The sequence below is a fragment of the Scyliorhinus canicula genome, chromosome 9 (assembly GCF_902713615.1).
Source record: "Scyliorhinus canicula chromosome 9, sScyCan1.1, whole genome shotgun sequence".
Lineage (NCBI taxonomy): Eukaryota > Metazoa > Chordata > Chondrichthyes > Carcharhiniformes > Scyliorhinidae > Scyliorhinus > Scyliorhinus canicula.
The window spans coordinates 96,770,739-96,789,928 of NC_052154.1; the positions used below are offsets into that span (position 1 = coordinate 96,770,739).

Here is a 19,190-nt window from a genome sequence, read left to right on the forward strand (position 1 = left end):
ATAGGATTTCTGACCATTTGGAAAGATGCAACTTAATCCGGGATAGTCAACACGGATTTGTGAAGGGTAAGTCTTGCCTCACAAATTTGATTGAATTCTTGGAGGAGGTAACTAAGTGTGTAGATGAAGGTAGAGCAGTTGATGTCATATACATGGATTTTAGTAAGGCGTTTGATAAGGTTCCCCATGGTCGGCTTATGAAGAAAGTAAGGTGTGGGATAGAGGGAAATTTGGCCAATTGGATAAGTAACTGACTATCACATAGAAGACAGAGGGTGGTGGTGGATGGAATATTTCCAGACTGGAGACCAGTTACCAGTGGTGTACCACAGGGATCAGTGCTGGGTCCTCTGCTATTTGTGATTTTTATCAATGACTTGGAGGAGGGGGCTGAAGGGTGGGTCAGTAAATTTGCTGATGACACCAAGATTGATGGAGTAGTGGATGAAGTGGAGGGCTGTTGTAGGCTGCAAAAAGACATTGATAGGATGCAGAGCTGGGCCGAAAAATGGCAGATGGAGTTTGACCCTGATAAGTGCGAGGTGATTTATTTTGGGAGGACAAATCTGAATGCGGATTACAGGGTCAATGGCAGGGTTCTGAGGAATGTGGAGGAACAGAGAGATCTTGGGGTTCATGTCCACAGATCGCTAAAGGTTGCCACTAAAGTGGATAGAGCCGTGAAGAAGGCCTATAGTGTGTTAGCGTTTATTAACAGGGGGCTTGAGTTTAAGAGTCGCGGGGTTATGCTGCAACTATACATGACCCTGGTGAGACCACATTTGGAGTATTGTGTGCAGTTCTGGTCACCTCACTATAGGAAGGATGTGGAAGCATTGGAAAGGGTGCAAAGGAGATTTACCAGGATGCTGCCTGGTTTGTAGGATAGGTCTTATGAGGAAAGTTTGAGGGAGCTAGGGCTTTTCTCTTTGGAGTGGAGGAGGATGAGAGGCACTTATAAGATGATGAGGGGGGTAGATAGAGTGGATGTTCAGAGACTATTTCCTCAGGTGGATGTAGCTGTCACAAGGGGGCATAACTATAAGGTTCAAGGTGGGAGATGTAGGAGGGATGTCCGAGGTAGGTTCTTTACTCAAGAGAGTGGTTAGGGTGTGGAATGGACTGCCTGCTGTGATAGTGGAGTCAGACACTTTTGGAACTTTTAAGCGGTTATTGGATAGGCACATGGAGCACACCACAATGACAGGGAGTGGGATGGGTTGATCTTGGTTTCGGACAATGCTCGGCACAACATCGAGGGCCGAAGGGCCTGTTCTGTGCTGTATTGTTCTATGTTCCATGTTCTAACACCTGCACTGAGCCACAGAAACACTAATTTAAGGTGTTGTGCCACCTCTCAGCCAGATAATGCTTTGTTCTAATTTGGAATAGTGACAGGGCTCGGACCATATGCACTGTAGAAAGCAGGCGAACCCACTGACTAACAGGACACAGCTGACTTCTCAACAAGAGACACATGAGGCGGGCCCTGTCTATGGACACAGTGCATCAGGATATAGGATGGCACGGTAGCACAGTGGTTAGCACTGTTGCTTCACAGCTCCAGCGTCCTAGGTTCGACTCAGTTTGCGTCGCTGTCTGTGTGGAGTCTGCCCATCCCCTGTATCTGCGTGGGTTTCATCCAGGTGATCCGGTTTCCTCCCTCAAATCCCAAAAGACGTGCTGTTAGGTAATTTGGACATTGAATTCTCCCTCTGTGTACCCGAACAGGCGGCGGAATATGGCGATGAGGGGCTTTTCATAGTAACTTCATTGCAGTGTTAATGAAAGCCTACTTGTGACAATAAAGATTATTATTAAAAAGGAGCTAATGCCACAGTGTTGCAATCCAATGTAGCATTATCATTTCAAAGCACACACTTCACAGGACTCCCTAAAGGGTCTATTCCCCAAAAAGGTTCTGCACAGTAAGAGCCAATGGTGGACTGGACTGGGCCAGATAGGTGTTGCATTGAACTCTGGCTACTCCGGGGCAAGGGGAAGAAATTGGGACTGAGTTAGCAGTTATTTGCTGGTCAAGGCTCAGGCTCTTCTTGAGCAGCGATTCCTCACTAATGGATAACACACTGAAATCCCCACCGCCATGTGGTTTGCTAAACACATTTCCAAAGAGATTCTTTCAACCAATTCTGGCTGTATCCAAACACATCATACCAATATATATTGTGATATTCCTCCTTTCGCTCAAATTAAAATCATGACATTTGCAAAATGATCTTAATGAAGCTTCATGCAGCTTTTGATCTGTTTGATAGATTGATGCTGGAATGGGATGGTCATGTCATGCACAGAATATTGCTTTCACTTCACTGCTTTCAGAGGCGAGGAGGAGCAATACCTCTGCTGAGCATGACACAGATTCACAGTGATGCTCTCAACTCATTGCTAAAATTCTTCCAGCTAGGCTTGGCCAATCTACAGACATTCCACATTCAGTAAAGTCTTGGTGATTGAAAGCAAAATGGTAATGATGAGGCAAGGGTAGGGAGATTAGAGTCAGACAGTTTCCCTGGTGGTCTAGTGGTTGGGTTCGGCGCTCTTACCATCGCGGCCAGGGTTTGATTCCCAGTTAGGGAACGTGCTTGTTAGGTGAATTGGACATTCTGAATTCTCCCTCTGTGTACCCGAACAGGCACCGGAATGTGACGGCGAGGGTCTTTTCACAGTAACTTAATTGCAGTGTTAATGTAAGCCTACCTGTAACAATAATAAAGATTATCACTGGGAATTAGGGAGAGGGAGCTAGGCGGTGGGTTGTACGTTTAGAGGAGATTATAGATGTGGGGAGGAGGAATCAGCCAATTTAAACAGGGATGTGAAGCCTAGATTTAAGGTGTTGATGGACCATGGGACTATACAGAAGTGGAATAGTCAAAATTGATGGTACTAAAGGTATGGATGAGGGTTTTTGAGACAAGGACAGAGACAACAAAGATATGGAGGTGAAAGTAAAGCAGTCTTTTATGATGGAAAAGTGCAGGGTTCACAAGCAACATCGTGCAACAGCCAGTGCTACACGGGTTTCTCCATTCCAGTGGAGTGTAGTCACATAGAAAGAAGGTGGGTGGGCAAATGGGGTTGGGATCCATGGCCAGAAACAAGGAATGCAACCTGCTCCCCTCACCCTATGTCATTACATTAAAAACAGATTGATTCGCTAAGAATTCAATATATTCTTTTTTGAAAGCAAGCTGCCTTCTATTAGCAATTTCAAGTCTGCAGGCTTTTCCAGGGATATATCACGTCATAGCTTGATGTAACAGAATAATTGGGTCCATTCAGCCTTCACACTGGCTGTAGTGTGAGAGTAAGGTCATTGTCAGTCAGGGTAGCTCCTCGATATCTGAAGGAACTCTTTGATGCTGTGTCTTCCGGTTCCAGCAGCAGCACAAGGTGATCAGTAGCAAGATGACCAGGAGTAGGCAGACACAAAAAGCCGCAATCAAAATCGCCTCTGTAAAACAGACAGGACACAGACTCATTCAGTCTCGTCAAAACATCATAGAATCCCTACATTGCTAAAGGAGGCCATTTGGTCCATCAAGTCACCTAAGCTTACTGCCCCTTAACCCCACCTAACCTCCACATCCCTGGTCACTAAGGGACAATTTAGCATGGTTAATCCACCTAACCTGTATTTATTAGGACTATGGGAGGAAACCCACACAGACAAAGTGTTATGGGCCATGGTTTAGAGAACCCCAAAGTGGAGCATGGAGTTCACCTGACCCACAACTTTTAATAGAGTGTGCTACCGGGCAGCACGGTAGCATAAGTGGATAGCATTGTGGCTTCACAGTGCCAGGGTCCCAGGTTCGATTCCCCGCTGGGTCACTGTCTGTGTGGAGTCTGCACGTTCTCCCCATGTCTGCGTGGGTTTCCTCCGGATGCTCCGGTTTCCTCCCACAGTCCAAAGACATGCAGGTTAGGTGGATTGGCCATGATAAATTGCCCTTAGTGACCAAAAAGTTTAGGAGGGGTTATTGGGTTAGGGGATAGGGTGGAAGTGAGGGTTTAAGTGGGTCAGTGCAGACTCGATGGGCCGAATGGCCTCCTTCTGCACTGTACGTTCTAAGTACGAGGAGCACACGGCCCACTCTACAGGTGCGGTACAGCAGAAATGAAAAAGTATTTTTTGAAGCAAAACAATGTTCATTCTATGAACTCAAGTTAACCTTTTTAAAGCATACAGTGAACATCTTAGCAACCATCTATTCCAATACAATCCCCAAAGGATACAACACTAAGCAATCCTTTAAGCTTTCCTTTGAACATCCACATGACTTAAAAATACCTTTTAACAGAAGCACATTAGGTTTACATTCACTATTGAGAACATTTATAATTCTGAATTCACCAAATGATCAAGAGATAGACTTTTCAAGGCAGAGAGAATAACAGTACACCTGCCCTGTCTGGCTTCAGCTCCAACACTGAAAACGAAATTAAAACACACCCTGCAGCCTGCTCAAAAACAAAAGTAAAAAGCTGACAGACAACCCAGCTCTACCCACACTCCGACATCACTGATAAACATCCATTTCTTGAAGGTACATTTCTTAAACACCCATTTCTTTTTTTAAAAATAATTTTCATTGAGAAATTTTGATTTTATACAACATTGACGCACCTTAGTAAAATACCGAAAATAACAATAATATTAACAATCATATACATTCGCCCCATCCCCATGAACAACCCAGCATTTTAACAACAACGCAAATTAACACACTATAAAGTTACAGAATAAACACTACAATAATGCACCCCCCCCCCCCCCCCCCTCCCCCGGGTTGCTGCTGCTATTGACCTAGTTACCTATCTCTGAGCCAGGAAGTCCAGAAAAGGCTGCCATCGTTTATAGAACCCTTGTATTGATCCTCTCAGGGCAAATTTGACCTTTTCCAATTTTATAAATCCCGCCATGTCACTGATCCAGGTCTCCACGCTTGGGGGCCTCGCATCCTTCCATTGTAACAGAATCCTTCGACGGGCTACTAGGGACGCAAAGGCCAGTACACCGGCCTCTTTCGCCTCCTGCACTCCCGGCTCTACCGCAACCCCAAAAATCGCGAGTCCCCACCCTGGTTTGACCCTGGATCCAACCACCCTCGACACCGTCCTTCCAGAATTCTTCCAGTGCTGGGCATGCCCAGAACATATGGGCGTGGTTCGCAGGACTCCCCGAACATCTGGTGCACATCTGGTGCACCTGTCCTCACCCCCGAAGAACCTACTCATCCTAGTCCCGGACATGTGGGCGCGGTGCAGCACCTTAAATTGGATGAGACGAAGCCTCGCACATGAGGAGGAAGAGTTGACTCTCTCCAAGGCCTCGGCCCAAGTCCCGTCCTCTATCTGCTCCCCGAGTTCCTCCTCCCATTTAGCCTTCAGCTCCTCCACTGACGACTCCTCCACCTCCTGCATTACCTTATAGATGTCAGACACCTTCCCCTCTCCTACCCACACCCCCGAAAGCACTCTGTCCATCGTCCCCTGCGAGGGCAGCAAAGGGAATCCCTCTACCTGTCGCCTAGCAAACGCCTTTACCTGCAGGTATCTGAACATGTTCCCCTGGGGAAGGCCAAATTTATCTTCCAGTTCCCCCAGGCCCGCAAACCTCCCGCCAATAAACAGGTCCCTCAATTTGCTGATGCCCGCCCTTTGCCACCCCCTGAATCCCCCATCCGTGTTCCCCGGGATGAACCGATGGTTGCCACCCAGTGGAGCCTCCATCGAGCCCCCTGTTTCCCCCCGATGCCGTCTCCACTGTCCCCAGATTCTTAGGGTCGCCGCCACCACAGGGCTCGTGGTAAACCTCTTAGGGGAGAGCGGCAACGGTACCGTTACCATGGCACCCAGGCACGTACCTCTACATGACGTCATCTCCATTCTTTTCCACGCCGCCCCTCCCCCCTCCATCACCCATTTACGCACCATTGACACATTGGCTGCCCAATAGTACCCCGGAAGGTTGGGCAGCGCCAGCCCGCCTCTATCCCTTCCTCGCTCCAGGAACACCCTCCTCACTCTCGGAGTCCCATGTGCCCACAGAGAGCTCAGAATACTGCCGGTCACTCTCCTAAAGGCGGCCCTGGGGATAAATATGGGCAGGCACTGAAAAAGGAACAAGAACCTCGGAAGCACTGTCATTTTGACGGACTGCACCCTCCCCGCCAACGACAATGGCAGCATGTACCACCTCCTGAACTCCTCCTCCATCTGATCTACAAGTCTGGTGAAATTATGCTTGTGGAGAGTCCCCCAGTCCCTGGCCACTTGCACCCCCAGGTACCTAAAGCTCTCCCCTGCCCGCCTAAGCGGGAGCCTACCAATTCCTTCCTCCTGGTCTCCAGGGTGCACCACAAACACCTCACTCTTGCCTAAATTTAGTTTATAGTCTGAAAAGGTCCCAAACTCAGCTAGCAGCTCCATCACCCCCGGCATCCCTCCCACCGGGTCCGCCACATACAGTAACAGGTCATCGGCATACAACGACACCCTATGTTCCTCTCCACCTCGTACCAAGCCTCGCCACCTCTCTGAATCTCTCAATGCCATCGCCAGCGGCTCGATTGCCAGTGCAAACAACAAGGGGGACAAGGGGCAACCCTGCCTGGTCCCTCGGTAAAGCCGGAAGTACTCCGACCTCCTCCTATTCGTGGCCACGCACGCCATCGGGGCCTCATATAGCAGCCTTACCCATCTAATAAACCCTTCACCAAATCCAAACCTCCCCAACACCTCCCATAGGTACCCCCACTCCACTCTATCGAAGGCCTTCTCCGCATCCAGCGCCACCACTATCTCTGCCTCCCCCTCAATCGCCGGCATCATAATGACATTCAGCAATCTCCGCACATTCGTGTTCAGCTGCCTTCCCTTCACAAAACCTGTCTGGTCCTCATGCACAACCCCTGGCACACAGTCCTCTATCCTGGTGGCCAGGATTTTTGCCAGCAACTTAGCATCCACATTGAGGAGAGATATGGGCCTGTATGAACAACACTGCTGGGGGTCCTTGTCCTTCTTTAAAATTAACAAGATCAGCGCCCGTGACATCGTCGGGGGCAAAGTCCCCCCTTCCCACGCTTCGTTGAGTGTCCGCACCAGCAAGGGGCCCACTAGGTCCACAAACTTTTTATAAAATTCCACCGGGAACCCATCCGGCCCCGGTGCCTTCCCTGACTGCATCTGCCCGATCCCCTTAACTAGCTCCTCCAGCTCAATCGGCGCACCCAGCCCCTCCACCTTCTCCTCCTGCACCTTCGGGAAAGAAAGCCTGTCAAGGAACCTCTCCATTCCCCTCCTCTCCCCCGTTGGCTCCGACCGGTACAGTTCCCCGTAAAAGTCCTTGAAGACCTCATTCACCTCTACCCCCTTCCGCACCACATTCCCACTCTTGTCTCTCACTCCAGCAATCTCCTTAGCCGCATCCCGCTTACGGAGCTGATGAGCCAGCATCCTACTCAACTTTTCACCATGTTCGTACACTGCCCCTTGTGCCTTCCTCCACTGTGCCTCCGCCTTTCTAGTGGTCAGCAAATCAAATTTAGCCTGCAGGCTGCGCCTCTCCCCCAACAGTCCCTCCTCTGGTGCCTCTGCATACCTCCTGTCCACCTCCAGCATCTTTCCCACCAGTCTATCCCTCTCACTCCTCTCCCTGTGTGCCCGGATGCATATCAGCTCCCCACGAATTACTGCCTTCAGGGCTTCCCAGACCATCCCCACCTGAACCTCCCCCATATCATTCACCTCAAGGTACCCCTCAATACTTGCCCGGACCCTCCTACACACCTCCTCCTCCGCTAACAACCCCACATCCAACCGCCACAACGGACGTTGGTCTCGCACCTCCCCCATCTCCAACTCTATCCAATGCGGAGCGTGGTCGGAGATTGCAATGGCCGAATACTCGGCCTCCTCCACTCTCGGAATCAGTCCCCTACTCACCACGAAGAAATCTATCCGGGAGTAGACCCTATGTACGTGGGAGAAGAAAGAGTACTCACGTGCCCTCGGCCTCACAAACCTCCATGGATCCACTCCACCCATCTGATCCATAAACCCTCTCAGTACCTTGGCCGCCGCCGGCCTCCTACCCGTCCTAGAGCTGGACCGATCCAGTGAAGGATCCAACACCGTATTAAAGTCCCCCCCTATGATCAGACCTCCCGCCTCCAGATCCGGGATCCGTCCCAACATACGCCTCATAAAGCCCGCATCGTCCCAATTTGGGGCATACACACTAGCCAGTACCACCTTCTCTCCTTGTAGCCTGCCCCTAACCATCACATACCTACCCCCCTTATCCGCCACCACCTCCGATGCCTCAAACAACACATTTTCCCCACCAGAATCGCCACTCCCCGGTTCCTCACATCCAACCCCGAGTGGAAAACCTGCTCCACCCATCCCTTCCTCAGGCGGACCTGGTCCGCCACCCTCAGGTGGGTCTCCTGAAGCATTGCCACATCCGCCTTTAGCCCCTTCAGTGAGCCGGTGCCCTCGACCGCTTCACCGGCCCATTCAACCCTCTCACATTCCAGGTGACCAACCGGATCAGAGGGCGTCCCGCCCCCCCTCCCCCGTCGGCTAGCCATAGCCCGTCGACTGCCCGCCCCAGGCCAGCACCTCCTGCTCGACCCCGTCCCCATAGCGACAACCCCTCACCTCTGTCCTCCCAGCCCCCACCAGCTCCTTCTTGACCCTACCAGCAGCAACCCGGTATTCCCCTTTCCCCCCCTCCCTTCCCCCCCAGGCTAGGAACCCTCCCAGCCGCGAACCGTCCTCCATTGTACTTCCGTGGGTCAGCTAACTTCTGCTGACCCCGGAAACTCCCGCCAATAGCCCGACCCCTCCCGAAGTGGGATCATCCCCCAATCTATCCCTCCTCCTGGCACTGCTCCAGCGCGGGGAAGAACCAGTTAAGGCCCCACCTCCCCCATCACCGTCTCCGCCCCCCAGCCCCGCAGCGCGGGAAACCAGAGGAAAGCCCGCGCTTTCGCACTGCCCCACCACACCCTTCTGATGCAGCTCCCAAATATCAGCCCCCCTCCATACCCCCACTCCGACATAGAATACAACATACCCTTAAACACCCATTTCTTAAAGGTACTCTCACATGACAATGGGAAGAATATGTAAACTCCACACAGACAGTGACCCAAGGTCGGAATTGAAAATCGAGATGGTTGCTCCACTTTCACGATTCTGGATGCCTGACCTCGCAAGCCCAGCAGAGGAGTTCACTCCAGTAACTTGGCCGACATTTACCCTTCATCCAAATCACTAAAACGGGATATCATATGGTTGTTGTTGGGATCGTGCTGTGTGCAAATTGGCAACTGCATTTCTGATATCACAATAGAGACCACATTTCAACAAGAATTTAATTGACTGTGAAGGCCCAATGGGATGTTGTGAGCTAATTTTTTTAGAATTAGAATTAGAACAGTACAGCACAGAACAGGCCCTTCGGCCCTCGATGTTGTGCCGAGCAATGATCACCCTACTCAAGCCGACATATACCTATACCAGTAACCCAACAACCCCCAACAACTTTTAGATGTTACTGATTCTGATCGCTCAGGGTAAAGATCTTCAAGACACGAGAACGATCAGTAACTTCTTAGAACGCGGGTACTCAGTAAAAATACCCGAAGCAAGAAAACTAAATCCTCCTCACTATATTCTGACTCCCCTTCCCAAAAATTTGGCTTTGTTTTTATTATTTTATTCCCTGATAGCACTGTTGATGACTCTTTCCATCACTTTACTGACAGTAGAATTATGGGGTGGCAATTGGCTGGGTTGGATTAGTCCTGTTTCTTGTGTACAGGACACACCTGGCCAATTTCCCACATTGCTGGGTAGATGCCAGTGTTGTAGCTGTACTGGAACAGCTTGGCTAGGGGTGTGGCAAGTTCTGGAGCACAAGTCTTCAGTACAATAGCCAGAATATTGTCAGGGCCCAAAGCCTTTGCAGTGTCCAGTGCCTTTAGCTGCTTCGTGAATCGTATTGGCTGAAGACTGACATCTGTGATGCTGGTAGATCTCCGGAGGAGACCGAGATGGATGCCACACTTGGCACATCTGACTGAAGATTGTTGCAAATGTATCAGCCTCATATTTTGCACAGTTGTACTGGGCTTCTCCATCATTAACGATGGGAATATTTGTGGAACCTCACAGAACAAAGAATACAGGACAGGAACAGGCCCTTCGGCCCTCCTGGCCTGCGCCGACCATGGTACCTGCCTAAACTAAAACCGTCTGCACTTAGAGTCCATATCCTTCCATTCCTACCCTGTTCATGTATTTATCTAGCTGCCCCTTAAATGCTGCTATCGTACCTGCCCCCACCACCTCCCCGGCACCGCGTTTCATATATTTACCACCCTTTGTGTAAAAAAACATGCCTCGCACACATCTGTTCTAAACTTTTCCCCACGCACTTTAAACCTATATCTCCTAGTACTTGACTCTCCTACCCGTGGAAGGAGCATTTGACTATCCACGCCCCTCATAATCTTGTAGACCTCTATCAGGTCGCCTCTCAACCTCCGTCATTCCAGTGAAAACAGACCGAGATTATCTAACCTCTCCTCATAACTAATGCGCTGCATACCAGGCAACATCCTAGTAAACCGCTTCTGTACCCTCTCCAAAGCATCCACATCCTTATGGTAGTGTGAAGACCAGAATTGTACACAATATGCCAAATGAGGCCTAACTAGGGTCCTGTACAGCTGCAACATGACTTGCCAATGTTTATATTCAATGCCTCGACCGATGAAGGCCAGCATGCCGTATGCCTTCTTGACCACCTCATCCACATGCGTTGCCCCTTTCAGTGATTGGTGGACATGCACGCTGTCATGTGAGTGTCCCTTTAAGAAAGGTTTTTGACTTATCACATGGCTTCAGTGATGTCATTGTGTGGGTGGAGCTGGGATGTGGCTCCATGAGCTGATTTTGGTTTCGCTTTCACATTTGGCTGCTGTGGACTCAGATAGAGAACAGTAAGCTCAGAGAAGGGGGCAAAAGAGGGGTAGGTGTGGCGCTGCTAGTCAAGGACAGCATTACGGTGGCGGAAAGGATGCTAGATGGGGACTTCTGAGGTAGTATGGGCTGAGGTTAGAAACAGGAAAGGAGAGGTCACCCTGTTGGGAGTTTTCTATAGGCCACCTAATAGTTCTAGGGATGTAGAGGAAAGGATGGCGAAGATGATTCTGGAAAAGAGCGAAAGTAACAGGGTAGTTGTTATGGGAGACTTTAACTTTCCAAATATTGACTGGAAAAGATATAGTTCGAGTACATTAGATGGGTCGTTCTTTGTACAATGTGTGCAGGAGGGTTTCCTGACACAATATGTTGACAGGCCAACAAGAGGCGAGGCCACATTGGATTTGGTTTTGGGTAATGAACCAGGCCAGGTGTTAGATCTGGAGGTAGGTGAGCACTTTGGAAACAGTGACCACAATTCGGTGACCTTTACGTTAGTGATGGAAAGGGATAAGTATACCCCGCAGGGCAAGAGTTATAGCTGGGGGAAGGGCAATTATGATGCCATTAGACATGACTTAGGATGTGTTGGTTGGAGAAGTAGGCTGCAAGGGTTGGGCACACTGGATATGTGGAGCTTGTTCAAGGAACAGCTATTGCATGTTCTTGATAAGTACGTACCAGTCAGGCAGGGAGGAAGGGGTCGAGCGAGGGAACCGTGGTTTACCAAAGAAGTGGAATCTCTTGTTAAGAGGAAGAAGGAGGCCTATGTGAAGATGAGGCGTGAAGTTTCAGTTGGGGCGCTTGATAGTTACAAGGAAGCGAGGAAGGATTTAAAGAGAGAGCTGAGACGAGCAAGGAGGGGACATGAGAAGTCTTTGGCGGGTAGGATCAAGGAAAACCCAAAAGCTTTCTATAGGTATGTCAGGAATAAAAGAATGACTAGGGTAAGAGTAGGGCCAGTCAAGGACAGTGGTGGGAAGTTGTGTGTGGAGGCTGAGGAGATAAGCAAGATACTAAATGAATACTTTTCGTCAGTATTCACTCAAGAAAAAGATAATATTGTGGAGGAGAATGCTGAGACCCAGGCTATTAGAATAGATGGCATTGAGGTGCGTAGGGAAGAAGTGTTGGCAATTCTGGACAAGGTGAAAATAGACAAGTCCCCGGGGCCGGATGGGATTTATCCTAGGATTCTCTGGGAAGCCAGGGAAGAGATTGCTGAGCCTTTGGCTTTGATTTTTAGGTCATCATTGGCTACAGGAATAGTGCCAGAGGACTGGAGGATAGCAAATGTGGTCCCTTTGTTCAAGAAGGGGAGTAGAGATAACCCCGGTAACTATAGGCCGGTGAGCCTAACGTCTGTGGTGGGTAAAGTCTTGGAGAGGATTATAAAAGATACGATTTATAATCATCTAGATAGGAATAATATGATTAGGGACAGTCAGCATGGTTTTGTGAAGGGTAGGTCATGCCTCACAAACCTTATCGAGTTCTTTGAGAAGGTGACTGAACAGGTAGATGAGGGTAGAGCAGTTGATGTGGTGTATATGGATTTCAGTAAAGCGTTTGATAAGGTTCCCCACGGTCGGCTATTGCAGAAAATACGGAGGCTGGGGATTGAGGGTGATTTAGAGATGTGGATCAGAAATTGGCTAGTTGAAAGAAGACAGAGAGTGGTAGTTGATGGGAAATGTTCAGAATGGAGTTCAGTTACGAGTGGCGTACCACAAGGATCTGTTCTGGGGCCGTTGCTGTTTGTCATTTTTATAAATGACCTAGAGGAGGGCGCAGAAGGATGGGTGAGTAATTTTGCAGACGACACTAAAGTCGGTGGAGTTGTAGACAGTGCGGAAGGATGTTGCAGGTTACAGAGGGACATAGATAAGCTGCAGAGCTGGGCTGAGAGGTGGCAAATGGAGTTTAATGTGGAGAAGTGTGAGGTGATTCACTTTGGAAAGAATAACAGAAATGCGGAATATTTGGCTAATGGTAAAATTCTTGGTAGTGTGGATGAGCAGAGGGATCTCGGTGTCCATGTACATAGATCCCTGAAAGTTGCCACCCAGGTTGATAGGGTTGTGAAGAAGGCCTATGGTGTGTTGGCCTTTATTGGTAGAGGGATTGAGTTCCGGAGCCATGAGGTCATGTTGCAGTTGTACAAAACTCTAGTACGGCCGCATTTGGAGTATTGCGTACCGTTCTGGTCGCCTCATTAGAGGAAGGACGTGGAAGCTTTGGAACGGGTGCAGAGGAGATTTACCAGGATGTTGCCTGGTACGGAGGGAAAATCTTATGAGGAAAGGCTGATGGACTTGAGGTTGTTTTCGTTAGAGAGAAGAAGGTTAAGAGGTGACTTAATAGAGGCATACAAAATGATCAGAGGGTTAGATAGGGTGGACAGCGAGAGCCTTCTCCCGCGGATGGAGGTGGCTAGCACGAGGGGACATAGCCTTAAATTGAGGGGTAATAGATATAGGACAGAGGTCAGAGGTGGGTTTTTTACGCAAAGAGTGGTGAGGCCGTGGAATGCCCTACCTGCAACAGTAGTGAACACGCCAACATTGAGGGCATTTAAAAGTTTATTGGATAAGCATATGGATGATAAGGGCATAGTGTAGGTTAGATGGCCTTTAGATTTTTTCCATGTCGGTGCAACATCGAGGGCCGAAGGGCCTGTACTGCGCTGTATCGTTCTATGTTCAATGTTCTATGTTTTGGCCTGTCTCTCTCTAGTTTCATTTTAAATATCTGTTGCAGAAAAAAATCACCTAGGTGGTGGCTTTTAAGACATAGTTTGCTGTCCGGAAGGGTTTAAACCTGCTGGTGAGACGGGGTTCAGAATCTCAGGGAAAGCCAGTCTTATTCAAGTGAAGATGCAGAGTGCTGGGCGACGCCCTTAAAAAATGTTTTTTTAGTTCATGGGATTTTGTTTTTGAATTCAGTGTTACTGAAGCTGTGGGGTATTGTTATGTTTGTAATTGATAAAAACCTTTGCTGTGTGTTTATATAAACGCTAACTAAGTTCTGAGAATAAAACTTGTTTGATTAAATTGTCTGGGAAGACTGTTGAATCACACCTCAAGTGAAAGCTCTAGTGCTCATCCTCGCCAAATTCAACAAAAAGCTATAGGCCAGGTGAACTCCATAATATACTTTAAACCCCGGGCCATAACAACACCCAGATCTCTCTGCCCGTCAATACTTGCAAGAGTTCTACCATTTATTGTGTAATTCCTACATGCATTGGACCTTCCAAAGTGCATTACCTCACACATGTCCGGATCAAACTCCATCTGCCATTTCTCCGCCCAAGACTCCAACCAGTTTATATCTTGCATTGTCCTCTGACAATGCTCCTCACTGTCCGCAACTCCACTAAATTTTGAGTCATCTGTGAACTTACTAATCAGACCAGCTACATTTTCTTCCAAATCATTTATACACACCACGAACAACAAAGGACCCAGAACTGATCCCTGTGGAACGCTGCTAGTCACAGCCCTCCATTCAGAAAAGCGCCCTTCTACTGCTACCCTCTGTCTTCTGTGCCCAAGCCAGTTCTGTATCCAACTTGCCAGCTCTCCTCTGATCCAATGTGACTTCACCTTTTGTACCAGTCTACCATGAGGTACCTTGTAAAAGTGCTTTACTGAAGTCCACATGTACAACATCGACTGCCTTTCTCTCATCTATCATCTTTGTCTCTTCCTCGAAAAATTGTGGGCAGCAGGGTAGCATTGTGGATAGCACAATTGCTTCACAGCCCCAGGGTCCCAGGTTCGATTCCGGCTTGGGTCACTGTTTGTGCGGAGTCTGCACATCCTCCCCGTGTGTGCGTGGGTTTCCTCCGGGTGCTCCTGTTTCCTCCCACAGTCCAAAGATGCGCAGGTTAGGTGGATTGGCCATGCTAAATTGCCCTTAAGTGTCCAAAATTGCCCTTAGTGTTGGGTGGCGTTACTGGGATATGGGGATAGGGTGGAGGTGTTGACCTTGGGTAGGGTGCTCTTTCCAAGAGCCGGTGCAGACTCGATGGGCCGAATGGCCCCCTTCTGCACTGTAAATTCTATGATTCAATTCAATTTGTGAGACGCGACCTCCCCTTCACAAAACCATGCTGTCAATCACTAATAAGTCCATTTGTTTCCAAATGTGAGTAACTCCTATCTCTAAGACACTTTACCAATAATTTCCCTACCACTGACGTACGGCTGACCGGCCTATAATTTCCTGGATTATCCCTGCTGCCCTTCTTAAACAATGGAACACCACTGGCTAATCTCCAGTCCTCTGGAACTTCACCTGCAGCCAATGAGGATACAAAGGTTACTGTCAAGGCCCCAGCAATTTCCTCCCTTGCCTCTCACAGTATTCTGGGGTAGAACCCATCAGGCCCTGGGGATTTAGCTACTTTAATGCTTTTTAAGATGCCCAGGACCTCTTTATTAATATCAACATGACTCAGAATATCTATACACTCTACCTTATACTCCTCATCCACCAACCCCTTCTTTTTGGTGAATACCGAGGCAAAGTATTCATTTAGTATCTCTCACATTTCCTCTGGTTCCATACAGAAATTCCCGCCAATATCCTGGAATGGACCAACACTTACTCTGGCTACCCTCTAGCTCTTTACATATGTATAAAACGCTTCGGATTTTCCTTAGTCCTGTGTGCCAACGACATTTCACAACCTCTTTTAGCCTTCCTAACTCCTACCTTAAGTTCCTTCCAACTTGCTTTAATTTCCTCAAGGGCTTCATCTGCACTAAGCCTTTTAGACATTACGAATGCTTCTTTTTCTTTTTAACAAGGTTCATAATATCCCTCGTTAGCCAGGGTTCCCTATACTTGCCACCCTCATCTTTCATCCTCAGAGGTACATGCCGGTCCTTAATTCTAATCAACTGGCATTTTAAAAGCCTCATTTTAAAGATACTGTCCCAGATAAGCACAAAGCTCGTCCAAAACTGAGTCCAGTCTCCCTGAGATACTGTCCCAGATAAACACAAAGCTCGTCCCAAACTGAGCCCAGTTTCCGAGATACTGTCCCAGATAAACACAAAGCTCGTCCCAAACTGAGCCCAGTTTCCGAGATACTGTCCCAGATAAACACAAAGCTCGTCCCAAACTGAGTCCAGTCTCCCTGAGATACTGTCCCAGATAAACACAAAGCTCGTCCCAAACTGAGCCCAGTCTCCGAGATACTGTCCCAGATAAACACAAAGCTCATCCCAAACTGAGCCCAGTCTCCGAGATACTGTCCCAGATAAACACAAAGCTCATCCCAAACTGAGTCCAGTCTCCCTGAGATACTGTCCCAGATAAACACAAAGCTTGTCCCAAACTGAGTCCAGTCTCTCTGAGATACTGTCCCAGATAAACACAAAGCTCGTCCCAAACTGAGTCCAGTCTCTCTGAGATACTGTCCCAGATAAACACAAAGCTTGTCCCAAACTGAGCCCAGTCTCCCTGAGATACTGTCCCAGATAAACACAAAGCTCATCCCAAACTGAGTCCTGCCTTCCTGAGATACTGTCCCAGATAAACACAAAGCTCATCCCAAACTGAGTCCAGTCTCCCTGAGATGCTGTCCCAGATAAACCTCATCCCAACTGAGTCCAGTATTCCAGAGGTTCCAGTTGCTGAAATTGAGATTTCCGAAAAATAGGCTGGAGGGGTACAATGAACTCATACCCATTTGGTCACGGTGCAGGCAGGAGAGTAACTTCCTGCTATTTTAAATGATTTCAGCATCCAGTCAGAACCAGCCGTGCTGAGCATAAGGACAATATGGAAAATGTCGAGCTCCAATTAAAGCTAGCTTGATTTGCTTCAAGCGACAGGGCATCAAGATTAGAGCAGGTGCAGACTGTTGTGCAGGAAGTGACTCTGACCCAAAAAGCATTGTCTAATGCACAACATATGAGAGAGAAAGGGCTCCAAGGTTTTCAGACATTGCATTGGAGGAGATAGAAACATGATTTCAATGCCTAATAAAACATCTGAGCAGGCAAAGAATCATAGAATCCCCACATTGCAGATGGAGGCTATTTGACCCATTGAGTCTGCACCGATCCTCTGAAAGAGCATCCTACAGCCCCCATCCTATCCCTGGAACACAGTAACCCCACCTAACCTTTTGGACACGGAGTAGTAATTTAGCATGGCCAATCCACCTAACCTGCACATCTTTGGAAGTGGAGGACTTTACCAGGATGTTGCCTGGGTTGGAGAGCTTTAGCTATGAAGAGATATCTGGGGTTGTTTTCCTTGGAGCAAAGGGGACATGGACTGGAGATGTATAAAATTATGAGTGGCATTGATTGAGTAGACAGGAAGTAATCTTTCCCCTTGGTGGAGGGATCAATGATCAGGGGGCATAGATTTAAGGTAAAGGCCAGGAGGATTAGAGGGAATGTGAGGTAAAACCTTTTCACCCAGAAGATGGTGGGAGTCAAGAACTCACTGCCTGAAAGTGTGGTGGAGGCAGAGACCCTCATAACATTCAAGAAGTATTTAGATGTGCACTTGCGATACTATTGCACACAAGGCTATGGGCCAAGTGCTGGAAAATGGGATGAGAATAGATCGGTGGTTGTTTTTGACCGATGCAAACGCGATGGGTCTAAGGGCCTTTTCTGTGCTGCAAGAGTCTATGACTAACATTAAGACAGTGATAATGAAGATGCAGTATCACTATAACTAACAGTAAGACAGTGATAATGAAGATGCAGTATCACTATGACTAACAGTAAGACAGCGATAATGAAGATGCAGTATCGCTATGACTAACAGTAAGACAGTGATAATAAAGATGCAGTATCACTATGACTAACAGTAAGACAGTGATAATAAAGATGCAGTATCACTATGACTAACAGTAAGACAGTGATAATGAAGATTCAGTATCACTATGACTAACAGTAAGACAGTGATAATGAAGATGCAGTATCACTATGACTAACAGTAAGACAGTGATAATGAAGATGCAGTATCACTATGACTAACAGTAAGACAGTGATAATGAAGATGCAGTATCACTATGACTAACAGTAAGACAGTGATAATAAAGATGCAGTATCACTATGACTAACATTAAGACAGTGATAATGAAGATGCAGTATCACTATGACTAACAGTAAGACAGTGATAATGAAGATGCAGTATCACTATGACTAACAGTAAGACAGTGATAATAAAGATGCAGTATCACTCATTTTCACGCTCACAATCCCAGCTTTGATCCGGCGCTCTGTGTAATTTGGTGGTAGGGTATGCATGTGCTGAGACATCAGACAAGAATGGCCAGAAGCCAAGGCGAGGATCAATGATAGTACAAGTGCCAGCTCACTGGAGGGCAAGGTGCGCATGAGTTGTCTTGCAGAGGAATCAGAACTAGGATGATGTACAGGAGGCTGATACAACCTCATGCTTGGTCAACTGGGAAGTCTGCCAGAAATCCCAATGTCAGGAATAGATCAGGACAGGACTTTTGCAGAGCCTGCAGTTCAACCTTTCCATGTGGAAATGGAGGCCAACCGCAAAGAACGCTTGCTGTGAAGCAGTAACTAATATTGTCTGATAGCTCAGACTCCAATCCAACATGGACATGATTTGATCTATGTAAAATTATTTCATTTCGTAGAATCGTACAATGCAGGTCATTTGGCCCATTGAATCTGCACCGACCCTTTGAATTGTGCACCTTACTTAGACCCTACCCTTACCCATAACCTATCTAGTCCACACATCTTTGGACACTAAGGGGCAATTTATCATGGCCAATACACCTAACTTGCACATCTTTGGATTTTGGGAGGAAACCCACACAGACACAGGACGCCTGTGCAGACGCTGCAGTCACCCAAGATCGGAATTGAACCCATGTCCCTGACGCTGTGAGGCAGCAGAGCTAACCACTGTGCCACCCTCCAGTCACCAACTCTGCACTGGGCTGATCCTCACCCTACTCTGAGCCTGCTACAGCTGACCGATTTCAACAAGCATATCCTGAGGAAGGCACAGACGCCTCATTGACACTCGGGTAGAAGAATTGCTCCCTGACCACCCTGGGCTGATATGGCCTCCCACTGAGAGTTCTTCTCCTTCTTCCTCTTCCAGCAGCTTTGCCTGCCCTGCATCACTTCTTCTTGTTC

General features: G+C 48.1%; 1 protein-coding gene across 1 annotated transcript in view; it reads right to left on the reverse strand.

The window, feature by feature from the left end:
* Window positions 1-3,174: 3,174 nt before the first annotated feature.
* LOC119971561 (lysosomal acid phosphatase-like) overlaps window positions 3,175-19,190 on the reverse strand; it is a 153,603-nt gene continuing 137,587 nt past the window's right edge. The window contains exon 11 of the mRNA XM_038807253.1: window positions 3,175-3,475. Within this exon, the coding sequence (XP_038663181.1) occupies window positions 3,345-3,475 (131 nt within the window). The 3' untranslated portion in view covers window positions 3,175-3,344. The remainder of the gene's footprint in view (window positions 3,476-19,190) is intronic.